Consider the following 21,015-nt stretch of genomic DNA (forward strand, 5'->3'; position numbering starts at 1 on the left):
TTGGGGATGAGCACTGAGTGTTATGTGGAAACTAATTGGACAATAAAATATTTGTAAAAAAAAAATAAATAAAAAAAAATAAATAAAATAAATAAATAAATAAATAAATTGGTCTGTTTAGTTACCTCCACATTTCTCTCTCATTGGAATTATTTGTTTTTATACTGTTAGAATTTTAATTTTTTAATATAGTTTATGGTCAAGTTGGTTTCCATTCAGTGCTCATCACAAGAAGTGCCCTCCTCCATGCCCATCACCTATTTTCCCCTCTCCCCCACGCCCTATCAACCCTCAGTTTGTTCTCAGTATCTAAGAGTCTCTTATGGTTTGCCTCCCTCCCTCTCCATAACAGTTTTTTTCCTCTTCCCCTTCCCTATGGTCTTCTGTTAAGTTTCTCCTGTTCCACATATGAGTGAAAACACATGGCATCTGTCTTTCTCTGCCTGACTTATTTCACTTAGCATAATACCCTTGAGTTCCATTCACGTTGCTACAAACGGCCATATTTCATTCTTTCTCATTGCCATGTAGTATTCCATTGTATAGATAAAGCACATCTTCTTGATCCATTGGTCAGTTAATGGACCTTTGGGCTTTTTCCATGATTTGGTTATTGCTGAAAGTGCTGCTATGAACATTGGGGTACATGTGCCCTTATGCATCAGCACTCCTGTATCCCTTGGGTAAATTCTTAGCAGTATATTGTAGCATTTTTATTATTGCCAACTCTCTTTCTGAAAATAATCAGGGAGCAACTGTTGTTTTTCTCTCCTCTTTAAAAAGAAAGTAACTTACCTATGATCTTTAGCATCTCATTGGAGATAATGAAGCCAGATCACTATTTTCCCAGTGTTTAACTTAACTCTATGTTAGCAACAAGAGTCAGTCACTTGTGAAACACCCTGTAATTGGCCACAGTAATCTTCAGCTGTAGTCTCAGCCTGGACATTTGACTTCTTGACATAAGATGCCCACTGGGAAGTTCAAGCTTAAAAATTTGAAATCCAAACCTCAAATCATTCAATAGGTGTTTCTCTCCATCCTATCCACGGATTGAGTTCACAGATAGTTCTCTTGGGGTCCATTCACTTTCACAAACTCAACAAGTGCCTCTATTCCCACATAAGCCCATTCCAGACTTCAGTCTGGCATGCTTGGCTTTCTAAGGTTTGTGTAGCAATAGAATTTGTTTGAAGTTTACAGTTGTGGAGTCATATATAAAAGTCAATATATAACCTCCAGAAATTTGCCTTGTAATACCTCTTGCAGCCAGGTCTGTTTATCTGCTTCACAGATGCTGACTGAGCACTAAGTCATAACCTGGTCTCAGCTGTTATAGACCAGGTTTATGCAAATTAGAAATATTTCTGGACTTTAGGAGTGTGAACCCAAGGCCCTGATGTTTCTAATCAAAGGTCTTTGGGAGACACTCATTTTTGGGGCCTAAATCATCAGAATGAATGGCTTCAGGCTAGACTATCATCCCAATTCCATCTGTGAAGACTTTGGAACTGAGAAATATTTCATATTTTTAAGAAGATATAAATGATTCCTCATTCCCATAAATGGTTCCCCAGTGATTCTCTTCCTCCAATTCTCTGTCTTCTTTACACTTCTTTCTCATATCCTTCCCCTTTTTTGCTGCTCAGAATGGTACAATTATATATATATGCAGGGTGACATGGAAAAGGGAGGAATTTTCACAAGGAGCTTCAGTGTTTGTTCTAGAAGCAGTTTTCATAGAACTATGGGGATCCATAGACAGACCTCCCAGAGGCATATAAAGGCTTGGCCAAGGGCAAGATCTATACATTCTTAGTGATAAAGGCAGAACTTGAATCTCGGTTTTCTGAGTCACAATCCAGTTCCTGTGTCTATCCACCTGGTTGCCCTTAGCCCTCTGTGAGTGATTCTTGTGCATAATAGCCCACCAGATGTCGGAGACCTGTGGTCCTCATTCATGTCTCAAATGTCGCAGGAAAGCAGTGTAATAATTAATGCTCTCTGAAGCATTCCCTGAGTTTGTTGGATCATTTCACTCTAGAGCAAGTTATGACTGAAATAACAAAGATTATTTTCAACTTATACATATCTCTTCCATATCACTATTTAATTTTTAAGTGACTGCTTTCATCATTTAATTTCAAAAGTCTTTTTTTTTTTTAATTTTAAATGCTAATCCTTTACTAATGGCATGTCTATGTGTCTAAGTTCTGGGCAAGTTCATAAGTAAAGCCCCAATATGGGAAGTTTTCTAGTTTTTGAGCCCTTCAAGGTCAAGTTCCAAAACTTCTCTTTCTTTTTATCTCTTCTTAGTCTTTTGCCAAGCATAGTCCCTAGTTGGAGACTGATTTCTTGCTGAGTTGTATTTAGGCTGTTCTGAAGCTCTCTTCATACTCCAAGTGGAGAAATAGATGCTTGAAGAAGTCAAGTATCTTAGGTTATCTAGAAGAAAACAGCACTGCTAGAAAACTGATCTCTAGGAGCGTCTGGGTGGCTCAGTCAGTTGAGCGTCCGACTTTGGTTCAGGTCATGATCTCACAGTTTGTGGGTTCAAGCCCTGCATTGGGCTCTGTGCTGACAGCCAGCTCAGAGCCTGGAGCCTACTTCAGATTCTGTGTCTCCCTCTTTCTCTGACCCTCCCCTGCTCACACTGTCTCTCTCTCTCTCTCTCAGAAATAAATAAAAACATTTTTTTAAAAACCTGATCTCTAGCTACTTATTTCTAGCTCCATGCTTTATGTACAGTTCTGCCGCCAAGTTCCCAAGTTTGCAGACATCTATTTTGAGAAATGTCATTTATTTATAAAACATTAAATCCTGTGTAGAAGCCACAGCCCCCAGAACAAACCAAGTATGTAAATAAATGCAATTAAAACTAGGAAGAAATTAGTTTGGTTCATACCCAATAGAGCAGTGATGTACCAATAAATTGGATAATGCCGTACATGGTCAAGTATTTAAATACCCCAAAGGATGAAACCAGAGCAGCTCGGCCTTCTCTGTTGAAGAAAAAAATAAAAATAACTGGTTATATGCATGATACACATCTCCAAGTCTTTTATATTTCAAAAGGAGTTCAAGTTTAATAGTTTGTTGATATACATCCACTTAATCAATGATTCATCTTCTCAATTATTTGTGGAAACACTCATATGTTCATTCATCCTCAGCTTCTATCATGACCTCACTCATTGACTCATATACTCACTTTTATTTAGGGCTTATGAGGTACCAGCATTCTGCTAAGAGTCATGGAGGATGTAAATGAATCAGACACAGTCTTCATTTTTGGTGGATTAAAAAGATTAACACGTATATTATAAACACAAGACATTATGATGATATACAAAATGTCAAGCGTTGACTCAACTGTGACTCTTTGCATCCTGACAACCCTTGCTTCTGAGAACTGAAGTGTGTATGTTTTGGAGTCCCACAGAGACCTTAAGATAAAGGACAGGAGTTCTCGCATGTTAGGAAGTGTGGGTGTGACTCCAACACGTGATATGTATTGGGTTTTCTTGGTTTCCATACTCCAGGAAGAACCCATGGTAATAATCTAAGCGGGTGTACTTGTTCCAAAGACATAAAGACAATGGTAAAAACTGCAAGTTAAATGGTAAATATACCCCCACCTTTAAAAAAAAAAATCTGTTTGGCTACCACTCCCTTAACTGAGGCTTGGTTTCCTGATGGGTTACGACAGGCGGAAGAAGACAGCAACATGAGGCAAGAGCACACAATGGAGGAGTGGGGAACCTGGCAAACAGCCCCTCTTGCAGCCTGCTTTTCTCATAGCAGAAGTGAACTCACATGGGAGGCAGCCCATATCCCTCCCAGTGACGTGGGCATTAGGGCTTCTCAAAGACTTGGTCAATGAAATGGGGACTCGAGAAGGAAAACCTTAAAAGACAAATGAATAAGCACCTTGCCTCAGGAGGGATGGGAAGGTTTGGGGAGGGATGGGCCGGGATGCGTTGGGCAGATTGTTTTCCACCGGGCTGTAAGGCACTGCCATTTGTTTTTAGCACAGAGGAAGCAGCGGCAGACAAGCCGAGGGCGGGGCAGCATGTGAGGCCTAGACTGTTTTCTGACATAAACTTTGTAGTTTCATCCTTTTTCTCCTATTGTGAAGGGCTCAAGAAGCCATTGTAAATAAAGTATAAAGGATGTTTGCATGGGCCTCTAAAATGACTATGATTATGAATTTTAAGAAGCTAATTCATTTATTTATGCATCCCACAAACATTCATCCAATGCTCTGTTGTAACCAGCTTACTGCTGGGCACAATAATACAGAAATGAATAAGGCACAGTCCTTATCCTAAAAGCCATAGTAGCAAGTCAATCATGTTTCAAAGGATACAAATGAAAACCTGCAGACCTGTGCGTCTAAAGTTGTACCTTGCTGCCCCTTGGGAAGATGTTTTCTCAGAAATAAGCATGCATCAAGGATAGCAAGGGTAAAAGGAGCCTAACAGAACTGAACCATATCTAATTTTTATGAATCTATGAAATATAAAAGCAAAGAGCTTCTACCCGGAAGTCTCACTAAACCATTTGCCCCTAGAGAAATTTTATACCATGACATGTATCTTAAAACTTACATAACATTTACAAATGCATTGGGCCATGCATGTGAGACAGAGCCTCTGAAGTTCAAACTGCACTGCCTCTTGCATGGATCAAGTAGGCACTTTGTGCAACTTTCCAAGAGTTTAAACTCCCTCCACACCTGGTGTACCAGTTTGCCCTCCATAACTCCCATCTGAGAAGCCTCCCAGCCCCACTAGGCTCTTGGGCTCCTGCACTCTCCAGTTAAAACCCCATTTCTAAACATGGCTCTCCACTTCCCCCACTTGGAATGTTCTCGCACCTCTTTCCTGTTTACCTGCGTCCTATCCATCCTCCAAGTCCCAATTCCCCCTTTGAAACCTTCCCTCCTGGCCTGAGTTACCAATATGACTACTGGAACGATTACCATATTGTTTGGGCATTAATTTATTTAAAACTAATTGGTTGAGCACTTCTCACGGATCAGGCAGAAGATTCCCTGTTTTGTGGTTGTATTTCTATCTCTCTGTCCCTTTCCTGGAACATGAGTCCTTTAGGGCAAAGATCTGTCTCCTCCTTTATTCACCATATTTCCAAGCACAATATTTTAAAAAGCTCTGTGGGTTGTATTGATAATGGAAAGCATGATCTAGGGAGAGGGTCCTGGGCAGGCAGGGTCCTGTTTCATAGCCACTGGATATGAACCAAAGTTCAGGCAGTAGAGAGAGTAAGGGAAGGACTTGGAGACAGTCTCCAGATAAAATATAATGCCTGCTTGACTGGATGAAGAAGGGGAAGAGTTCAAATTGCTCCGAAGTTCTGAGGACTCTAAGGACCAGATGGTTCTCAGAAGCAGAGACCATGGGAGGTAGGGAGAGGAGTTTCCTGCTCTGGGGGCAGGAGAGTTGCTGATGTTTGAGGGTGTGGAAGCACACAGGGCAGGCACCCCGGGGTTCAGAGAGACGTGTCAAGCTGTCTCGTTTCTATGCAACCAGACACGGGCATAGAATTTCAAGCCCAGCACCCTTAGGTGAGTAACCCCTGCTAATAGCTGCCCACTCAGATGCACAGATGTACCAAGGGACAGGCTGGAGAGCTTCACGGTCATCCTTTTTGAATAAACCTCCAGTTTTGGGGCTTGTTTTTCAGATGAAGGTGGCCTGAAGTTACCCCACGGTGTCACAGGGAACAACAGAGAAGTAAGATTTGTGAACAAAATATAAAACCTAAGGTTTTATTCTTAACTACATTTAAAATAGGAGTAGAGACAAAAAACAAAATAAACAGTTTTTAATTCCTTCCCCTTCCCTCGATTGTAAAAGTCGTTCATGTGGTCATTTTGGATGTTTGCTGATTGGTATCGTGGAGAGATAACACTGTGGGGAAGGTTATCTGATGGAGTGGTTTCGTGGTGCTGCCTCACCCATCCCAGTCGCCAGGAGGAAGTTTCCAGTAAGCACCCAACATACAAGATACGGGGAGAAGTAAGAAATGCAATCGGTTTTTAAATCTCAACTCTAACTTGCAGCTGTCCACACAATACAGCGTTTTGTTCTTTGGGCCTCGGCAAAAGCCACTTTTTGTGGCTTTTACCAGCAGTCCCAAGCAGCACAAAGGGCCCTTGATTGGTGCTCAGATAGCACTGTACCCGTACCCTTGTTGTGATATTTATCACTTTAAATTATGGTTGAAATCTGTCCAGAGCCAGACAATGAGCCCATCGGTCATGGTGGTGGAAGGGAAGCAGTGGCTTACTTGATGAGATGAGGCACACACTTGATGTTGGCTATTTTCGAGGTGAAAGGGGAGGCCACGGATGCCTCCTGCTCTGACAGTGAGATGCCCGCATGAGCCATTTTCAAAGCCTAGAAGGATAAATCCATGTTACACCCATGACTCCTTGGGCCATGCTCTTAACTGAACACCATGAAGCTGTTCTTCACATTATCCAGTTTATAGCACTGTAACCTTCCATCCCTGGGCTGTGTTTATGCTGTCCCTCCACAATGAGTACCTGCCTCATCCTGATCCAGAAAGTTATCAGCTAAAGAGGCACCAGCTGAGGCAGAAGAGTGGTGGGTGTGTTCACATGCATGTGTGTGCATTGCTTGTGTGATGTAGATGTGATAAGCAAATGGAAGGAATCATTTAAGAAGTCTACTGAAAAGATGACAGCATTTGGATGGGTATTTGAGGATGGGGGAGTCTTCTCCATCATAGTTCTTACACTCAGCAGGCCATCTTCAGGAACGATAGGAAAAGAAATATGATTCCCACCTTTCCCTGGTTTCCCGGATGTAGCCAACCAGTAAACTATTGGGATGAAGTATGGGCCACACAACATCTTCACTGGAGACAGGGACCAGATCTTACTTACTGCACATCTTTTCAGGACCTGTGTTGCCTCGCTAAAATAAAGGCTAATTCGCTGCTGCAAGACTTGAAACGGCCCAGAGAGTGCACAGAGCAGACAGTGGCTAATAAGCAGGCCAGCCATATTCTAATCCTACAAGAATTGTAGGAGCACAAAATGAGCTTTTGTAGTTCTGTAGAACTTCAAAGCATCTGGTTACCATCGCTGGCACATACTAAATTCATGTTCAATACACATTAGAATATTGCCTTCTCCCTCTATTCTCTCTTAGTATTTTGAATCTCTATTACATATTTCAGGATCATCTATTTTATATTTGGGTTAATATTATGCATGAATCTTTCTCCCACCAGATAATGAGTTTTAGGGGGGCAGAGACTATGTCCTTTTTTTTTTAGCACTATTATTTATTTTGTTCTAAATTCTACATAATTATGAGAATGGGTATTCATTTTCATTTTTGAAGAGCAGACTAACAATGAGCTTCTTCTCGTGTAGCGTAAGGTAGAAAAATTAGTAATACATCTCGAAGTATGAACACAGTTTTTCACAGAACTTTGAAGAAAATATTTAAAAAGAAAGGAAAACAACTACGCAGATCTTAAGGATATGATAGGCTTTGGAAATACAAAGCAATCCTCTTTAGTTTTGTGCTGAAGATTTTGTACTGAAAATATTTGCTACGTACATAAATCTTCAAGGTAGGCTATTGTTTCAACCGTATCTTCAACACTCAGTGTCTAAAACACGTACTGCCTTCTCTTGCATGTGGGAAGTAATCTGCTGAGAATTATTTCATTTAGGCTTGCTATAGTTTGTAATAGCCAAGCAGTTTGGTCTGCAATTTCACTGATACATTATGCATGTGTAATTTTATGCATAACCCAAAACTTTAAACCATCAGTTTCAAACATTTTTTTTTCACTCAATCTTTACCAGCCGTGTGTTATACTCACCCCACAGTCATTAGCTCCATCTCCACACATGCCCACATAGTAGCTGCGGGGGGAACAGATAAAAAACAGTAATGCCTTAGTGCCTCTCTTGGATGGTTTTCATTACAACCAACTCACACGTGATGTATGTGTGTCTGTTGAACACACGTGGCATCAGGCTAATGGAAAATTACTTGGAGAGAAATATTCCCAGAGGAGTAAGGCTGTTGTATTTAAATTGTTTCCATTATGTGGAAATGACAGTGATTTTGCCAAGGATGGCCACTAGAAAGATTTCAGATTTCATTTTTTAAAGTTGTTTAAACTTTTGTTTCTTTTTCTGAGAGGGAGAGAGAGTGCAAGTGGGGGAGGAAGAGAGATAGGAGATACAGAATCTGAAGCAGGCTCCAGGCTCTGAGCTGTCAGCAGAGAGCCCGAAGTAGGGCTTGAACCCATGGACCACGAGGTCATGACCTGACCTGAAGTCCGATGCTTAACAGACTGAGCCACCCAGGTGCCCCCAGATTATACATTTCAAAAGAAGTCCTGGGTGAGTGTATTGACTAGGGCTAAGCTTAAGAGTGAGCTTAATCACAGCACTTTCCACAACTGATGCACCAATATAACCTAATCCATCTGTGTTTTGGCAGCTGATGCCATTGAAAGTTTAGACAGTAGGATGAAAAACATTTAGGAAAGGGTTGGGCAGACAGAACTAAAGGCGTACACACAGAACCTTGACGTATTCTGGAGTGATATGATCATATGCTTCTCATCTATACCAGTCTGATGTGCAAACATAAAGTCCAAAGTCTTTCTTTAGCTGTTGCTAAAGAAAGGGAATTTCTGATGCAGGACACACTCTGTCTTCTATTATAGGTAAATAATACATTACAGGTATTGATTCATGGCAATACTATTAAAGGCTCAGAGACAATTTGCCAAAAAAAAAAAAAAAAACAAAAAAACCACATGAAATAACAAAATCAATACAGGCAAAAAATGAAGTTCTCGGACAATTTCCTTATGATTAGTTGACACATAAGAAATGGTCATTTTTGTAAGTCAAAAATGGTCAAAAATAAACACACTCATAAGGTTTGACCCAATATTTGACCGGCGTATATGAAAATCGTCTTATACACATTTCATGTGCTCACATGCATGTCATGACTATGTACACTTGCTGAAGTGGGTTTTTTGCTTCAGGCTTGAAGCGCGTATTTAGTCTTTATATCACACGAAGAATCTTACATCTTCTAGTGCTCCCTGAATTCAGAAGAGAACTCAGACAACCTTATGTGCATGGCCAGTGATAAAGGCAGGAGGAATAAGATGGAGAAATGGAGAAGATAGTTCATTCCACAAAAGCATCTATTTTCCTGAATTGATTTTTCTTTAAGGGAATATACCTTCTCAAAAGTAAGCATATAATTGGCAAAACTTCATAGGTATTTGCGATGGGTAAAATTACTTTCTTCAGCCACTATCATATAATGACCATGTAAGTAAAATAGTCATTTAAACACCAGTTACTAACCCAGCCTCAAAGCATTGTGGGAGTTGATAGGCGGTTTTTAAAAACTTCCCTAAGAATACTTTGGCAACACAAAATAACAGTGAAAGGCAGTCTCCTGATTTTACCTACTACTTATCAGTAATTATCTGAAGTTTCACTTCTCTCCTTTCCATTTCACTTTCCAGAAATATGTAGCTCAGATTATAACATTCCCAAAAAATTATAGGTAGGTCTGGTCTCAGGAAGAACCATTTCGCTCTGATGCACATGGCTGTCTATATTTTTGAAGGAGATAAAGAAGGAATTATTTATTTATTTATTTTACTTTGGCCTCTATGCCCAAACTGGGGCCAGGGCCAGATACAGTGAAAATATCGTTCCACTTCTTTCCTCGAGGACCTGGAATTATTCACATATCCTCTAATAAACCAATCTCAAACAATTCCAGGTGATGACCCACACACTTCTTCATTCTTCTCATTCTGAGATATATAAGCCCTGAGTTTTTCTACACTCCACATCCAAGCAGAGGATCTTCCCTGAAGCTATGGTATATGGGCCATCAGAGGAACACTGTCTGGGGTAGGCAGCTTCCAAAATGGCTCTCTGTGATTGCCGTCTCCTGGTGTTCATGACGTTACATAAAGCCCTTCTTCGAGTGTGGGCTGGACTTAGTGACGTGCTTCTAATAAAGAGAACACAGCAAAAGTGACGGGATGTCTCTTCTGAGATGAGGATACAAAAATAAATGCCGATCTCTCTCTCTCTCTCTCTTGCTGTTCTAGCTTGCTCACTCTTGTGGAAGCTAGTTACCACATTACGAGCTCCCTTATGAAATGGTCCATGTAGCAAGGAACTGAGGGTGGCTTCTGCCCAACGGCCACAGGGAACGAAATCCTGCCAACAGCACGTGAGGAGGCTGGTGGCAGGCCCTTCCTCCTCCAGCGCTGAGGTAGCTACAGTCTCACCCAACACCCAGCTGCAGCCTGTGAGAGGCCCGAGCCCAAGACTCAGCTCAGCACACCTGGGTTCTGACCCATAGAAATGTAAAATAATAAATGGTGTCATTCTAAGCCACTAGATGTGGGGGTGCTATGTTATGCGGCACTAGATAACGAACACACTCTCCTTTTACGCAATAATACCTACTTTAATTTCTGAAATTCTTCGACAAGACTAGATTTCTGCCCAGGAGACATTCTTGCAAAAATGGTGCCATTCACCAGGATCTAAAGAGAAAAACGACTGCAATAAGATTAGGATGAAGAACACTTTTTTTTTTTTAACTTTTAAAGTTTATTTATTTATTTAGAGACAAAGAGAGAGAAGAGGAGGAGCAGAGAGGAGAGAGAGACAGAGACAGAGAAAGAGAGAAAATGTCAAGCAGGCTGTGTGCTCACAGCACCCCGCCCCCGCCCCCCACCACAGGACTCGATCTTACGAACCATGAGATCATGACCTGAGCCAAAATCAAAAGTTGGACACTTAACCACCCGAGCCACTCAGGCACCCCAATGAGGCTTTTTAAAGAAAGAACAGCCCTGAAAGTCATTCCTGGCCACCGTTTGAATATAGCAATAGGCGGTGTGTCATTAGCCCAAATGTCACGACAGGGAGAAAGGGGACTCAATGCTTTAATAGTTAACTTTCACTTTCATCTCCCATCGCAACTTTATGACTTCTTTCCAGGCCAATTTTCTGAGATGGGAATAACCTCTAGTTAATAATAAGAGCTGAAAAGCAGTAGAGCATATGGGACAAAAAGGCTTAAGAAACTCCAGTTCTTTCTACTGACCACTGTCTCCACAGTTGCAGCACAGGTAGAGGAAAAGCAGTAGCTGAGGAGTGGAGAGCCCAAGTTTCATTCCCAGCTCTGGCCCCACTAGATGGGCGAAGCTTGGATGAGGGACCTAACCTCTCTGAGTCTCAGCTTCCCCATCTCTTCAATGAGGTACTGCACCGGAGCTTTCTGGAAGCCTCTGGGGTCTAGACTCAATGGTCCTTGTCTGTTAAGGCGACAGAATTTTCACAAAACCACTAACAGATGGTTGCTGCCCTCAGCGTGTGCTCCACTTATCTCCTTCACACTGACAGCACAGCCCTGCACAGCACTATTTTTAAATAGACACACAGAGGACAAGATAACAAATGATTTTGAAAATAAACTGTGGGGCCTTTGTTTCCTGCTGCTGTAATTTCAGAATCCAGACAGGAAGGGGAAGAGAGCTCAGCCTGACATGAGTTGGTGGCTTTCAGAGAGAGGCTGACCCACAAAACAGGCAGCACATGTGAAACTATTTGGAGGCTCTCCCTGCTGGGGTGGCAGGAGGGGGCCTCGGATTCGGCTGGCCATGGGGGTGAAGAGCTGTACCAGAGCTCAGACTCTGAAGAGGGGGTCATGGGCATGTGCAAGACCACCTGGGGCTGGGGAACTTCTGAAGGAGCAGCGTCCCTTTGCGGGTGTTTATTCCCCAACTCTGAGGCAACCTAACTGATCGTCACCTTCACTAGTCTCTTCTTCTTTTTTTTTTGCCTCCCTAATTTGAAAGCAAAACAAAACCCTTCATTTCACCAGCACTTACTTTGGGAAGCAAGCTGTTGAAATGCTGAAATATCACTTGGTATGATTTCCCACTCATTGCAAAATGGTAGCAGCTCTCTCTTGCTCCGTCAGGCAGTGAACGGTTCCCAATGTTAACGTAGGTTTCCTAAATTCAAAAAGGCATGGTTTCCACATGGGCTCTTAAGGAACGTCTCCGCTTTCCTGTGTTTTATGGAAGGAAGTGTATTCAAGGTATACCACAGTGTGAGGGCCAGCAAATACATAGTGTGTAATTGTCCACGGAACTTAGTGAAGAAGACACTCAAAACGCCCTCCCCAAATTTTATGAACATATGAGACACTGCCAACATAATGCCCAGGGTCCTGTCCTAGGAGATAATACGTGTTATGACAGTCCTAAAGAAATCCTTCCAAGGTACCAGTTAGTGATTCCAAGGAGGAGTGGAGAACATTCTTCCCTCCTCTTTCTTCTCCTCTTCATGCAGACTTTTATTTCCCCAGATCTTTTACCATTCATTCATTCGTTCATTCATTCACAAATCATGCCCCGATTTCTTCCCGGTAAAATAGGCAGACTCTTTCTTCAGAGCCGAGCTCCTTACAGCACCCGCCTTCTCCCCACCTCAACAGGTGACACGTTCCTTCATGGTGCCCTGTTCCTCTTCCATACCCTGTGTTCCATTGCTCTGGCTCAACGCCTTTGCTGAGACTCTTTCCCTCCTGCTCTCCACCTGTTCAGGTGCCCCCATCACCCCATTCCAGCTCCACCTGGCTCAGCCCCAAGAGAGAGCACCCGATGAATGCACATGCACTCAGGGTGTTGACAGCTGATCATGCTTTTTCATGCAATACTTCTCAGTGGTCCTTACATTAGTGTAGAACTCTGAGTTCAAATAGTATAGAAGGTGAGAACATTCTTTTCGCTGCAGGGATTCATCTTGATATTCTGAATTGGGAGGCAAGGAGACACACCCCTCTCTTTCCACGCCCCTTCCCCCAACTGCGAAATAGCCAACAAAAGATATGTTTAAAGCATTCCACGTGAGGCAAGGACAGAATTCCTTTTACTTCCACTAGAAAGTTGGAGAGGGAAAGTGTGGTGGGAGGGAGCCAGACTACCGAGCAATGGCCAAAACTTCAGCAAAGGTATTAAATTTGTGAGTGGGTAGTGTGAGTACACTGTTTGTTAAAAATTAGTGAAGATCTGAATTGTATCACACAGTGAAACTGAGGCAACATGCACTGATGCAGAAGCAAGTGAGTTTGCAAGGATATAAGCACCAGAAATCTGCTGAAAGTATACAGAGAGCTGTCATCTTTTACAACCAATGCGATGGGGTTTGAGCCAAAGGGGTAAGGTCACTGTATAGTTGTGCAGTTTGTATACTCTACAAGGCCTACTCTACATTTCACAATCCAAAGGGCTGATCAGCCTGAAGGAAGGGAGCATTTTTGTAATTTATTACCTGGAGGACCATCTCCTTGAATTCAGACAAAGGCAGAGGTGCCTTTGTGATGGAATGTCAGGCTGCAGCCCATTTTCTTCACAAAACTACAAGAAGTTTGCTACCTAGAGAAGCCCGACACCTGCTAACTTCATGTCACGAGCAGAATCTAAATGCCCATGGTCTGGAGGCACCTGGGTGGCTCAGTGGTATAAGCGTCCGACCTCAGCTCAGGTCACGATCTCACAGTTAGTTCAATTCCTGCATTGGACTCTTCTGACAGCTCAGAGCCTAGAGCCTGCTTTGGATTCTGTGTCTCCCTCTCTCTCTGCCCCTCCACACTCATGCATTTCCTCTCTCTGGCTGTCTCTCAAACAGAAATCAACATTTATAAAAAGGTAAAGAAAAAGTATTTCTGAAAAGTCTCTAAAAAATAAAAATAAATGCCCATGGAGCTGGGTGTGATCAGACAGACCTAAATTTTATTTCCTGCTCTGCAGCTTGCCAGTTGTGTATCTTGGGCAAGCTTAACTTGCTGAACCTCAGTTTTTGCATTTGTGAATTGAACACTTTGTCAAGTGTATAGGCTAACTGTGAAATTCAAATGGGAAATACGGACCTAAGTTCCCAACCATATTGGAACTTTGGGGAGGAAGGGCTGATGCCAGCTCCCAACTAGAGATTTGGATTTAATCAGTAAAGCCTTGGCACGAAAGGCTTTAAAACTCTTCCAGGTGATTTCTTCACGCAGCCAGGGCTGAGATGTGCTGATGCAAATGCTAAATGCTTTGCAAACTTCAGAACCCCCAGCCGCAAAGGGTTTTGACTGTGGTGACTTCTAATGCCCAGAGAAGGCGGCCCGGGCCAGGGCTGTATGCCATCAGGCCAGGCCACCAAGGGGCCTCCTAACATTTGCTCACCTTCTTCTCCGGTCCATTCTCCTGGTTCTCAACCAGCTGCCAAGTCACAGAGGCAGGAACAAAATCTTCTGGCTCATTGGCTTCGACAAGGATCACTTGGCTTCCTCCAGGAATCATTTCAGAATTCTTTGCCACAGTAATGGCTGTTTGAAGGTTGTCACCTAGATGACAAAGAGAGTCAGCCTGCTTTTGTGTAAATCTCTCGGCAGCCAGAATTGAGCTCTACCTCCTTGGAGTGGCCATACCCCATTACTGGTGCTTTTTGGGGAATTTCCCACTTGTAGCCGTATTTGATAACCATTTGGCTGTCCCTCTTGCCCAAGCCTGTCTGTCTCTAGTGGTCAAAAACAATGACTGCATCTCCCTCCCACAATGGCATCATTCCTCAACATTGCCTATTCCCCAAACATGCACGGATGAATAAATAAGTGGTTACATGCTTTCTGATGAATCCTAAGGAGACAGGCAGCCCCGAGTGGTGAAGGTAACACCACTGATCGCATGGAGCCATCATGGGGATCTAGACTGCAGTCAAGCAGAGACTAGAACACTGAGGGCTGGGCCATGCATGGACTGGATCAGCATATGCCATGTCTGCCCCACAGCCCTGAAGGACAGTTCAATAGAGTATATACCCTTTACACAGAAATCTCACTGGGGTTCTTGATGAGCACACATTTACTGTGAGCCTATTAATGCTGGGCAGGCCCAAGTAGGGAGAAGGGGCATTAGACAAAGAGAATGAAGTATGGTCCTTGGAGTTTCTGCACTTGAGCCCCAAAAACGGGAGCCAAAGAACAGTAACACATGAGAGCTAAGTAGTTTTCCTTCTGCCTCAGCCACATGAACCCACTTAGCTCACATGGTCTTTTTCTGATGTCTTGGACACATTGAACATGTCAGGCCTCTGGAAATACACACCAGTGATCATCACCGTCCTGATGCAGGCTTCATGTAGTTCCTTCAAGACTGGCTTGGTTTCCTTTTTCAAGCGATTCTCCATTATGAGAAGTCCCAGAAATGTCAAGTCTGACTCTACCTTCTCTCTTGGGATTCAGGAGAAAATCAATATTGAAGCTTATTTATGTAGCCTCGACAGTTGAATTTATTTCTTCCTTAAATTTTTTTTCTAAGTTTTAGCAATGCAATGCATGCATGCATTTTAAAAATAAAAAAGAACCCAGAAGCTTATGGTAAAAACCAATAGTCCCTGTCTCCACCCCTCTTCACCCCCTCTCCTTCCCAGAGGCAACCACTTTTGTATCTTTTAGCAACTTCTTCCAGTTTTCAACTCCATTTTTAAAAAACAATGTGTTTGTTTATCAACCAACTCTTCTGTTGGTTTTTAAAATTTTTGTCAATCATACATATTTTTTTTAAATATATTTTTTAAATTTATTTCTAGGAGAGAGAGACAGCGTGAGCAGAGGAGGGTCAGAGAGAGAGGGAGTCACAGACTGAAACAGGCTCCAGGCTCTGAGCTGGCAGTCAGCACAGAGCCCGACGCGGGGCCTGAACCCACAAACCGGGAGATCATGACCTAAGCGAAAGTTGGACGCTTAACCGACTGAGCCACCCAGGCGCCCCATACATATTTTGTTTTAATTTCAAAGACTTAAAAAAAAATTTTTTTTACCTTATAATCATTTTAGTTAGACATTTAGTAAGTGCATACTACATACCAGATACTATGGTAACACTTGAATATGGAATCATTCATTTCAACCTCTGTCTGTAACCTCCAGAAAATATATATCAGCCAAGCCATTGAAAAGTTTTCAGAATTTGAAATTGGAAGCCTGGAGTCTAATTGGGTTACATTCGTTATATAGGACCTCGCCTCAGGAGTGGAGTAAATCTCAGGTGACTTTTTAAAAAGTCAATGTGGGGGCCAAGGTCTCTTTCTTAATCTAACATTGTTCCTTTTTCTGTCCAGAGAGGAGTTAGGATTGCAGTAGGCGATGGAGACCAAGGAATCTAATCTTGTTGGGTATAGTCAGTCAATCCCACGAGTTCAGTCCTGTCCCACATCCACCTTCCACACTACGTGACAGAGCTGAGTCTCGGCCTCTCAGTTTCTACAGGGTGAAGCAACTTCCCTCTCACCATCTCTCTCTCTCTGGAATGGCAAAGACCACGCTTCTTCCACCTTACTGATTCAGCATCCAGTCACCCCCCACTCCCCACCTACTTTTCATCTTACAAAAATGCATAGAAATCTCCCGTCTGCACTTAATCATCTCTCTAGTGGTCTCTGACATTGTTTCTTTTCTATCACTTGGGAGCAAAAAGAAATAAACACATAAGTCAGTAAATCTTCTTCAAGAGAAAGAGCAGAGTTAGATTTCTTGATGAAAAATATTACTCAAACTTAGATGGGAACACAGGGAAGAAACTTTGCTCAGGAGTAGAGAACAAGTTACTACATCTTTCATTCAAAAGTCCACTCACCAAACCACCACTCTGTTTTAGACCTTGTATTAGGCACTTGGTGAATACTCATATTATCAGATATGAATCCTGCCTCAGTGATCTCGGATAATATTATAAATACAGAACGTGTTAAATTTCTATAATTTAACTTCATGACTGTCTATTGATATTTGCCCATTAGCTATAACTAAAAGAAAGATTCAAGAACCTTCCCACCAATTTATTCTGGTTTTGGTCTCTATTTTATGACTGTTCCCTTTTTCACCAGTTCAGGAACCTAGGCCTCTTGCTACCTTGCAACATCGCCAGCAAACCCCTGTGTCGGGGCCCTTGCACTCACTCTTCTGACTGTCTGCAGTGCTCTTCTTCTGGGTACCCTCATGCCATACCTCTGTTCACATGTCACCTCCTCAGAGTCCTTTCCCTGATCACTCCATGTAAGCTGGTATCATTATCTATCTCCCCAGTTAGGATATAAGCTTCTAAGGGCAAAGATTGTATTTTATTCACTTTGGAATCTTCAGTGCCTTAAAGAGCGTCTCATGCACAGCCAAGCTCAATAGCAACTTGCTAAACCAATGAAGGGAAGAATTGGGACAAAGCATTTCTTCTGTTTGATAGTTTGGGGTGTTTTATCCCCCCACCCCCCCAAAAAAAAAGAAAGAAAAAGAAAGAAACTCTTCTACTTCCCCTTATGACACACCAGTTTTTTAAAGAAGTTTCTGATTTTTCTGATTCGAAAACCTTGTTAAATATAATTTGATTCTAAAAAAGAACTCAAAACACATTTTCCTTACTCTGTTTGAAAATAGTAGCAAAATTTTAAGATGGGTAATAGGCTCCCGATATTCTCTGGGAAAGTCTGAGATGATTGGAAGTCTAGCACATTTGATCATCACTTTCTTATTGTTATATTTATAATAGTGTCTATCTCACCAGTGACTTTTAAAAGAGAACATCACTGCTACATTCCTGTGTGGCAGCTGCGTGGTGGCAATATCCCTTGTCTAGCTACGTGAATTTTTTCTTCACACGTAACCTTAGCTTTTGTTACTAAATTTGTGCCTTGAAAAATTACAGAATCCTGTGTGTTACGAGTCTTCATGCTTGCTCAAGAATAGCTAACACCTTTAATGCTAAGTCTGAGAGTGCCATCATTTATTTCATTGATCTCAAAATGAGCTTTGTGATTCTATTTAGAAGATTAAAATGTCATGGCTGAAAAGCTCCTTAAAGATCATCCAAGCCTACACTTTAGAGACGAAGGTAATAGACACAGTGCAAGGAAGGGACAAAGATTCTATTGAGCAGATGGACATGGCTTGTAAATAGTAACGTTGAACCAAGGATATCCACATCTTATGTGAAGGTGCTAATTATACATAAATGAGGATCTCTCTATCAGTAACACTAAATCAAAGATAATAATGCATAGATGATTTGTTATTCAATGTTCCCCGGTATTCCATTACTGCTTTGTCTTAGCCAATCAAAAAATAACCTTTAAAAACTGAGAAATATTAAAAGAAAAAATACTAACTATTAAAAGAAAAGAGAATCTACAGATTATACTCTAATGAGGACATCTTGTCCTCTTAATGTAATTAAGAATACTGAATCCAAGGTGCCTTGGTGGCTCAGTTGGTTGAGCATTCAACTTCGGCTCAGGTCATGATCTCACGGCTTGTGGGTTCGAGCCCCATGTCAGGCTCTGTGCTGACAGCTCAGAGCCTGGAGTCTGCTTTGGATTCTGTGTCTCCCTCTCTCTCTGCCCGTCTCCTGTTTATGCTCTGTCTCTCTCTGTTTCTCAATAATAAATAAATGTTAAAAAATTTTTAAAAAATGAATACTGAATCCTATTTCATATAACATAACTTGGACTCACTATGTCTCAAGGGCTGAAGCCAGGTTTAAAGGAGACTGGAAGTCTGTCCCAGTGCGCACTGTCTCCTTCTCTCTCTTGGGGGTATGTGGGACCCCCAAGCTAGTCAGCCACAAAATGTTCCAAGGTTGAAAGAGTGTTGGGTATCTTTGATGGGATGATGGACTGCCGGGCAGAGATAGCTTCCTGACAGCTGAGAGTCAAGAGATCTGGACTACAACCCTCATTCTACCACCAACCAGCCCTGTGACCTGAGCCAGCCCTCCCCAGTGCCTTCCCAAACTTTACAGTTGCCCGTCTCCAAGTTAGGAGATTGGATGAGATGACTTTCCAACTGCAGGAGGCTTCCTCGTGATTGGAGCTGTCCTTCTGTCCATCTCCAGCATTCATTTACCTCACACACCCAGAGCCCACTCTAGTGCCAATTTATGAATTCCTTACCTGGCTAAATCCTCTACTTCTGAAAGCTTCTCCATCTCCAAGGCTTTATGTGCAAAAGCAATGACACGGAAGCCTTGTACTGTGTAATTCCTGAGTTCCTGTGGAAAATTCTCGGGCACTGTCAGGTGAGAGGGAAGGGAGAAAGTAAGGTCACACTGAAGGCTGCCCATCTCCTAAGCGAGACTCTGAGATCCAGTCACTGTACCTTGTTTCAAAACTCCAAAAAAATACTTTAATAGAAAAATGACAGCTCTGGCTGAAAACCACACAAACAACTTCATTACGCTGTTCTAACCACTCTGACACAAATGAATGCCAAGGATGCACTGGCCATCACCTGGGTATCAAATCTACTGGCTGGCTTTACTAAGGATAGACCTCATGACTTTGTCTACAAAGATAAAATGAATACAGCCAAGCCTCTGGATCAGGGGTCAGTAAACTAAAGGCCAAATCTGGCCCATTGCTTGTTTTTGTAAATAAAGTTTTATTGAAATGCAACCATGCCCATTTGCTTATCATCTATGCCTGGTTTGGGGTCACAATGGCAGGGTTGAGCAGTTGAGACAGATACCATGTGGCCCGCAAAACCTAAATTATTTTCTACCTGGCTCTTTGTAGAAAAATTCTCCAACCCCTGCTTTGGATGATAGATGACGCAATGCCAACATTTGTGTATTTTGGCATGGTAGTCACAACCAATATCAATATAGTTGTGAAATCTTTATGGTTCATAGAATGCTTAGAAGAGTATTAGAAAGAAGTACAGTGTGATGGAAGTATAGTGGCTTAGGTAGCAAAACACCTGATTTCTAGTCTCCACTCTACTGCCAACAAGCTCTCTGACCTTGGGCTTCTTAGGTGTCTCTTCTGTACCTCAGTTTTCCCATCCATAGAATGAGAGAGTGCAAATATCTATGTCCCCATGCAGCTCAGAGTTTCTGTAATTCTAAAATGATCCAGAAGGTGGGGATCAAGGGATCTCCTAGCTATTTATTTCTTAAATACAAGGGGAGAAATCACTGAAGTCATTCTTAGTATATGTCAAAGATCCAAGTTTAGGACAAATAAGAATTGGAAGGGCTACCGGGGGGTGAGAGGTGAGAAGGGACCGGCCCAAACCCTTACCATGAAGCAGGAGCGATCAATAGTCAACCAGTTAAAATTTCAAAAAGATGCTCACTTGCATCTGTGAGACTGAAAAAAATATATAGTAAAACACAGGCCATCAGTCTGTGAGGGATAGAGTGAGAAAGGGTAGAGTGATAGAGGTCATGGGAGTCTTGAGGAAGATCAAGGTCAGAAAAAAAGGGCTGCTTCTAAGGCAAAAAAAAAAACAAAACAAAACCAAAAACCTCTAAGTAGAGGGAAAAGTTAAAGCAATCATTTGCCAAATCTAGAATTGTGTGCACAAGTTGATGGCTATCAGCAATCATAAGGAGAGTATAGATGAAAATCAGGAGAAAAAGACCAATTTTATCCAAATGAACTCATTTGAATGCAACAATAATCTTACAAATCTGGGCTGCCGCTTAGAGGGTGCATACGTTTGTAAGACTAAGAGACAATACAAATCAGCTCAAAATCTGGCCCAGAAAGATGAAATTGCTGTGAAAATGATCAATTGCACTGCTCTAATACCATCTAATTTGCTCTAATCACTTTGTGTGTAAAAGATTTATCTTGTCTGTATTCTCCTTGCATTGACCCTCACTGGCCCTTACGTGGTGCCCCTCCCCCACCCAGCGGTGGCGCAGGCAGAGCACCCCAGCTGCAGACTGAGTTCAGGGTCCAGACCTGTCCCATCGTTCCCTTTGCACGTTCCTGGTTCTCCCACCCTTACGTAGCTTCCTGTTCTGGGTCCCGATGTTTGCTTCACATCTCCTTTTCTGACACCCCATTGCGGTTGGACTTTTCTGGATCAACCAAAGCCAGATATTTACTCT

At 42.2% G+C, this 21,015-nt stretch overlaps 1 protein-coding gene across 1 annotated transcript in view; it reads right to left on the minus strand.

Moving 5' to 3' along the window:
* ATP13A5 (ATPase 13A5) overlaps positions 1-21,015 on the minus strand; it is a 102,690-nt gene that overhangs the window by 23,792 nt on the left and 57,883 nt on the right. The window contains exons 17-24 of the mRNA XM_039230392.1: positions 19,070-19,187; positions 15,235-15,359; positions 14,314-14,474; positions 11,968-12,093; positions 10,535-10,614; positions 7,888-7,930; positions 6,313-6,422; positions 2,906-3,002 (exon numbers count right to left, since the gene is read on the minus strand). Of these exons, the coding sequence (XP_039086323.1) occupies positions 2,906-3,002; positions 6,313-6,422; positions 7,888-7,930; positions 10,535-10,614; positions 11,968-12,093; positions 14,314-14,474; positions 15,235-15,359; positions 19,070-19,187 (860 nt within the window). The remainder of the gene's footprint in view (positions 1-2,905; positions 3,003-6,312; positions 6,423-7,887; positions 7,931-10,534; positions 10,615-11,967; positions 12,094-14,313; positions 14,475-15,234; positions 15,360-19,069; positions 19,188-21,015) is intronic.

This window comes from Hyaena hyaena, unplaced genomic scaffold (genome assembly GCF_003009895.1).
Source record: "Hyaena hyaena isolate Hyena2069 unplaced genomic scaffold, ASM300989v1 scaffold_45, whole genome shotgun sequence".
NCBI lineage: Eukaryota > Metazoa > Chordata > Mammalia > Carnivora > Hyaenidae > Hyaena > Hyaena hyaena.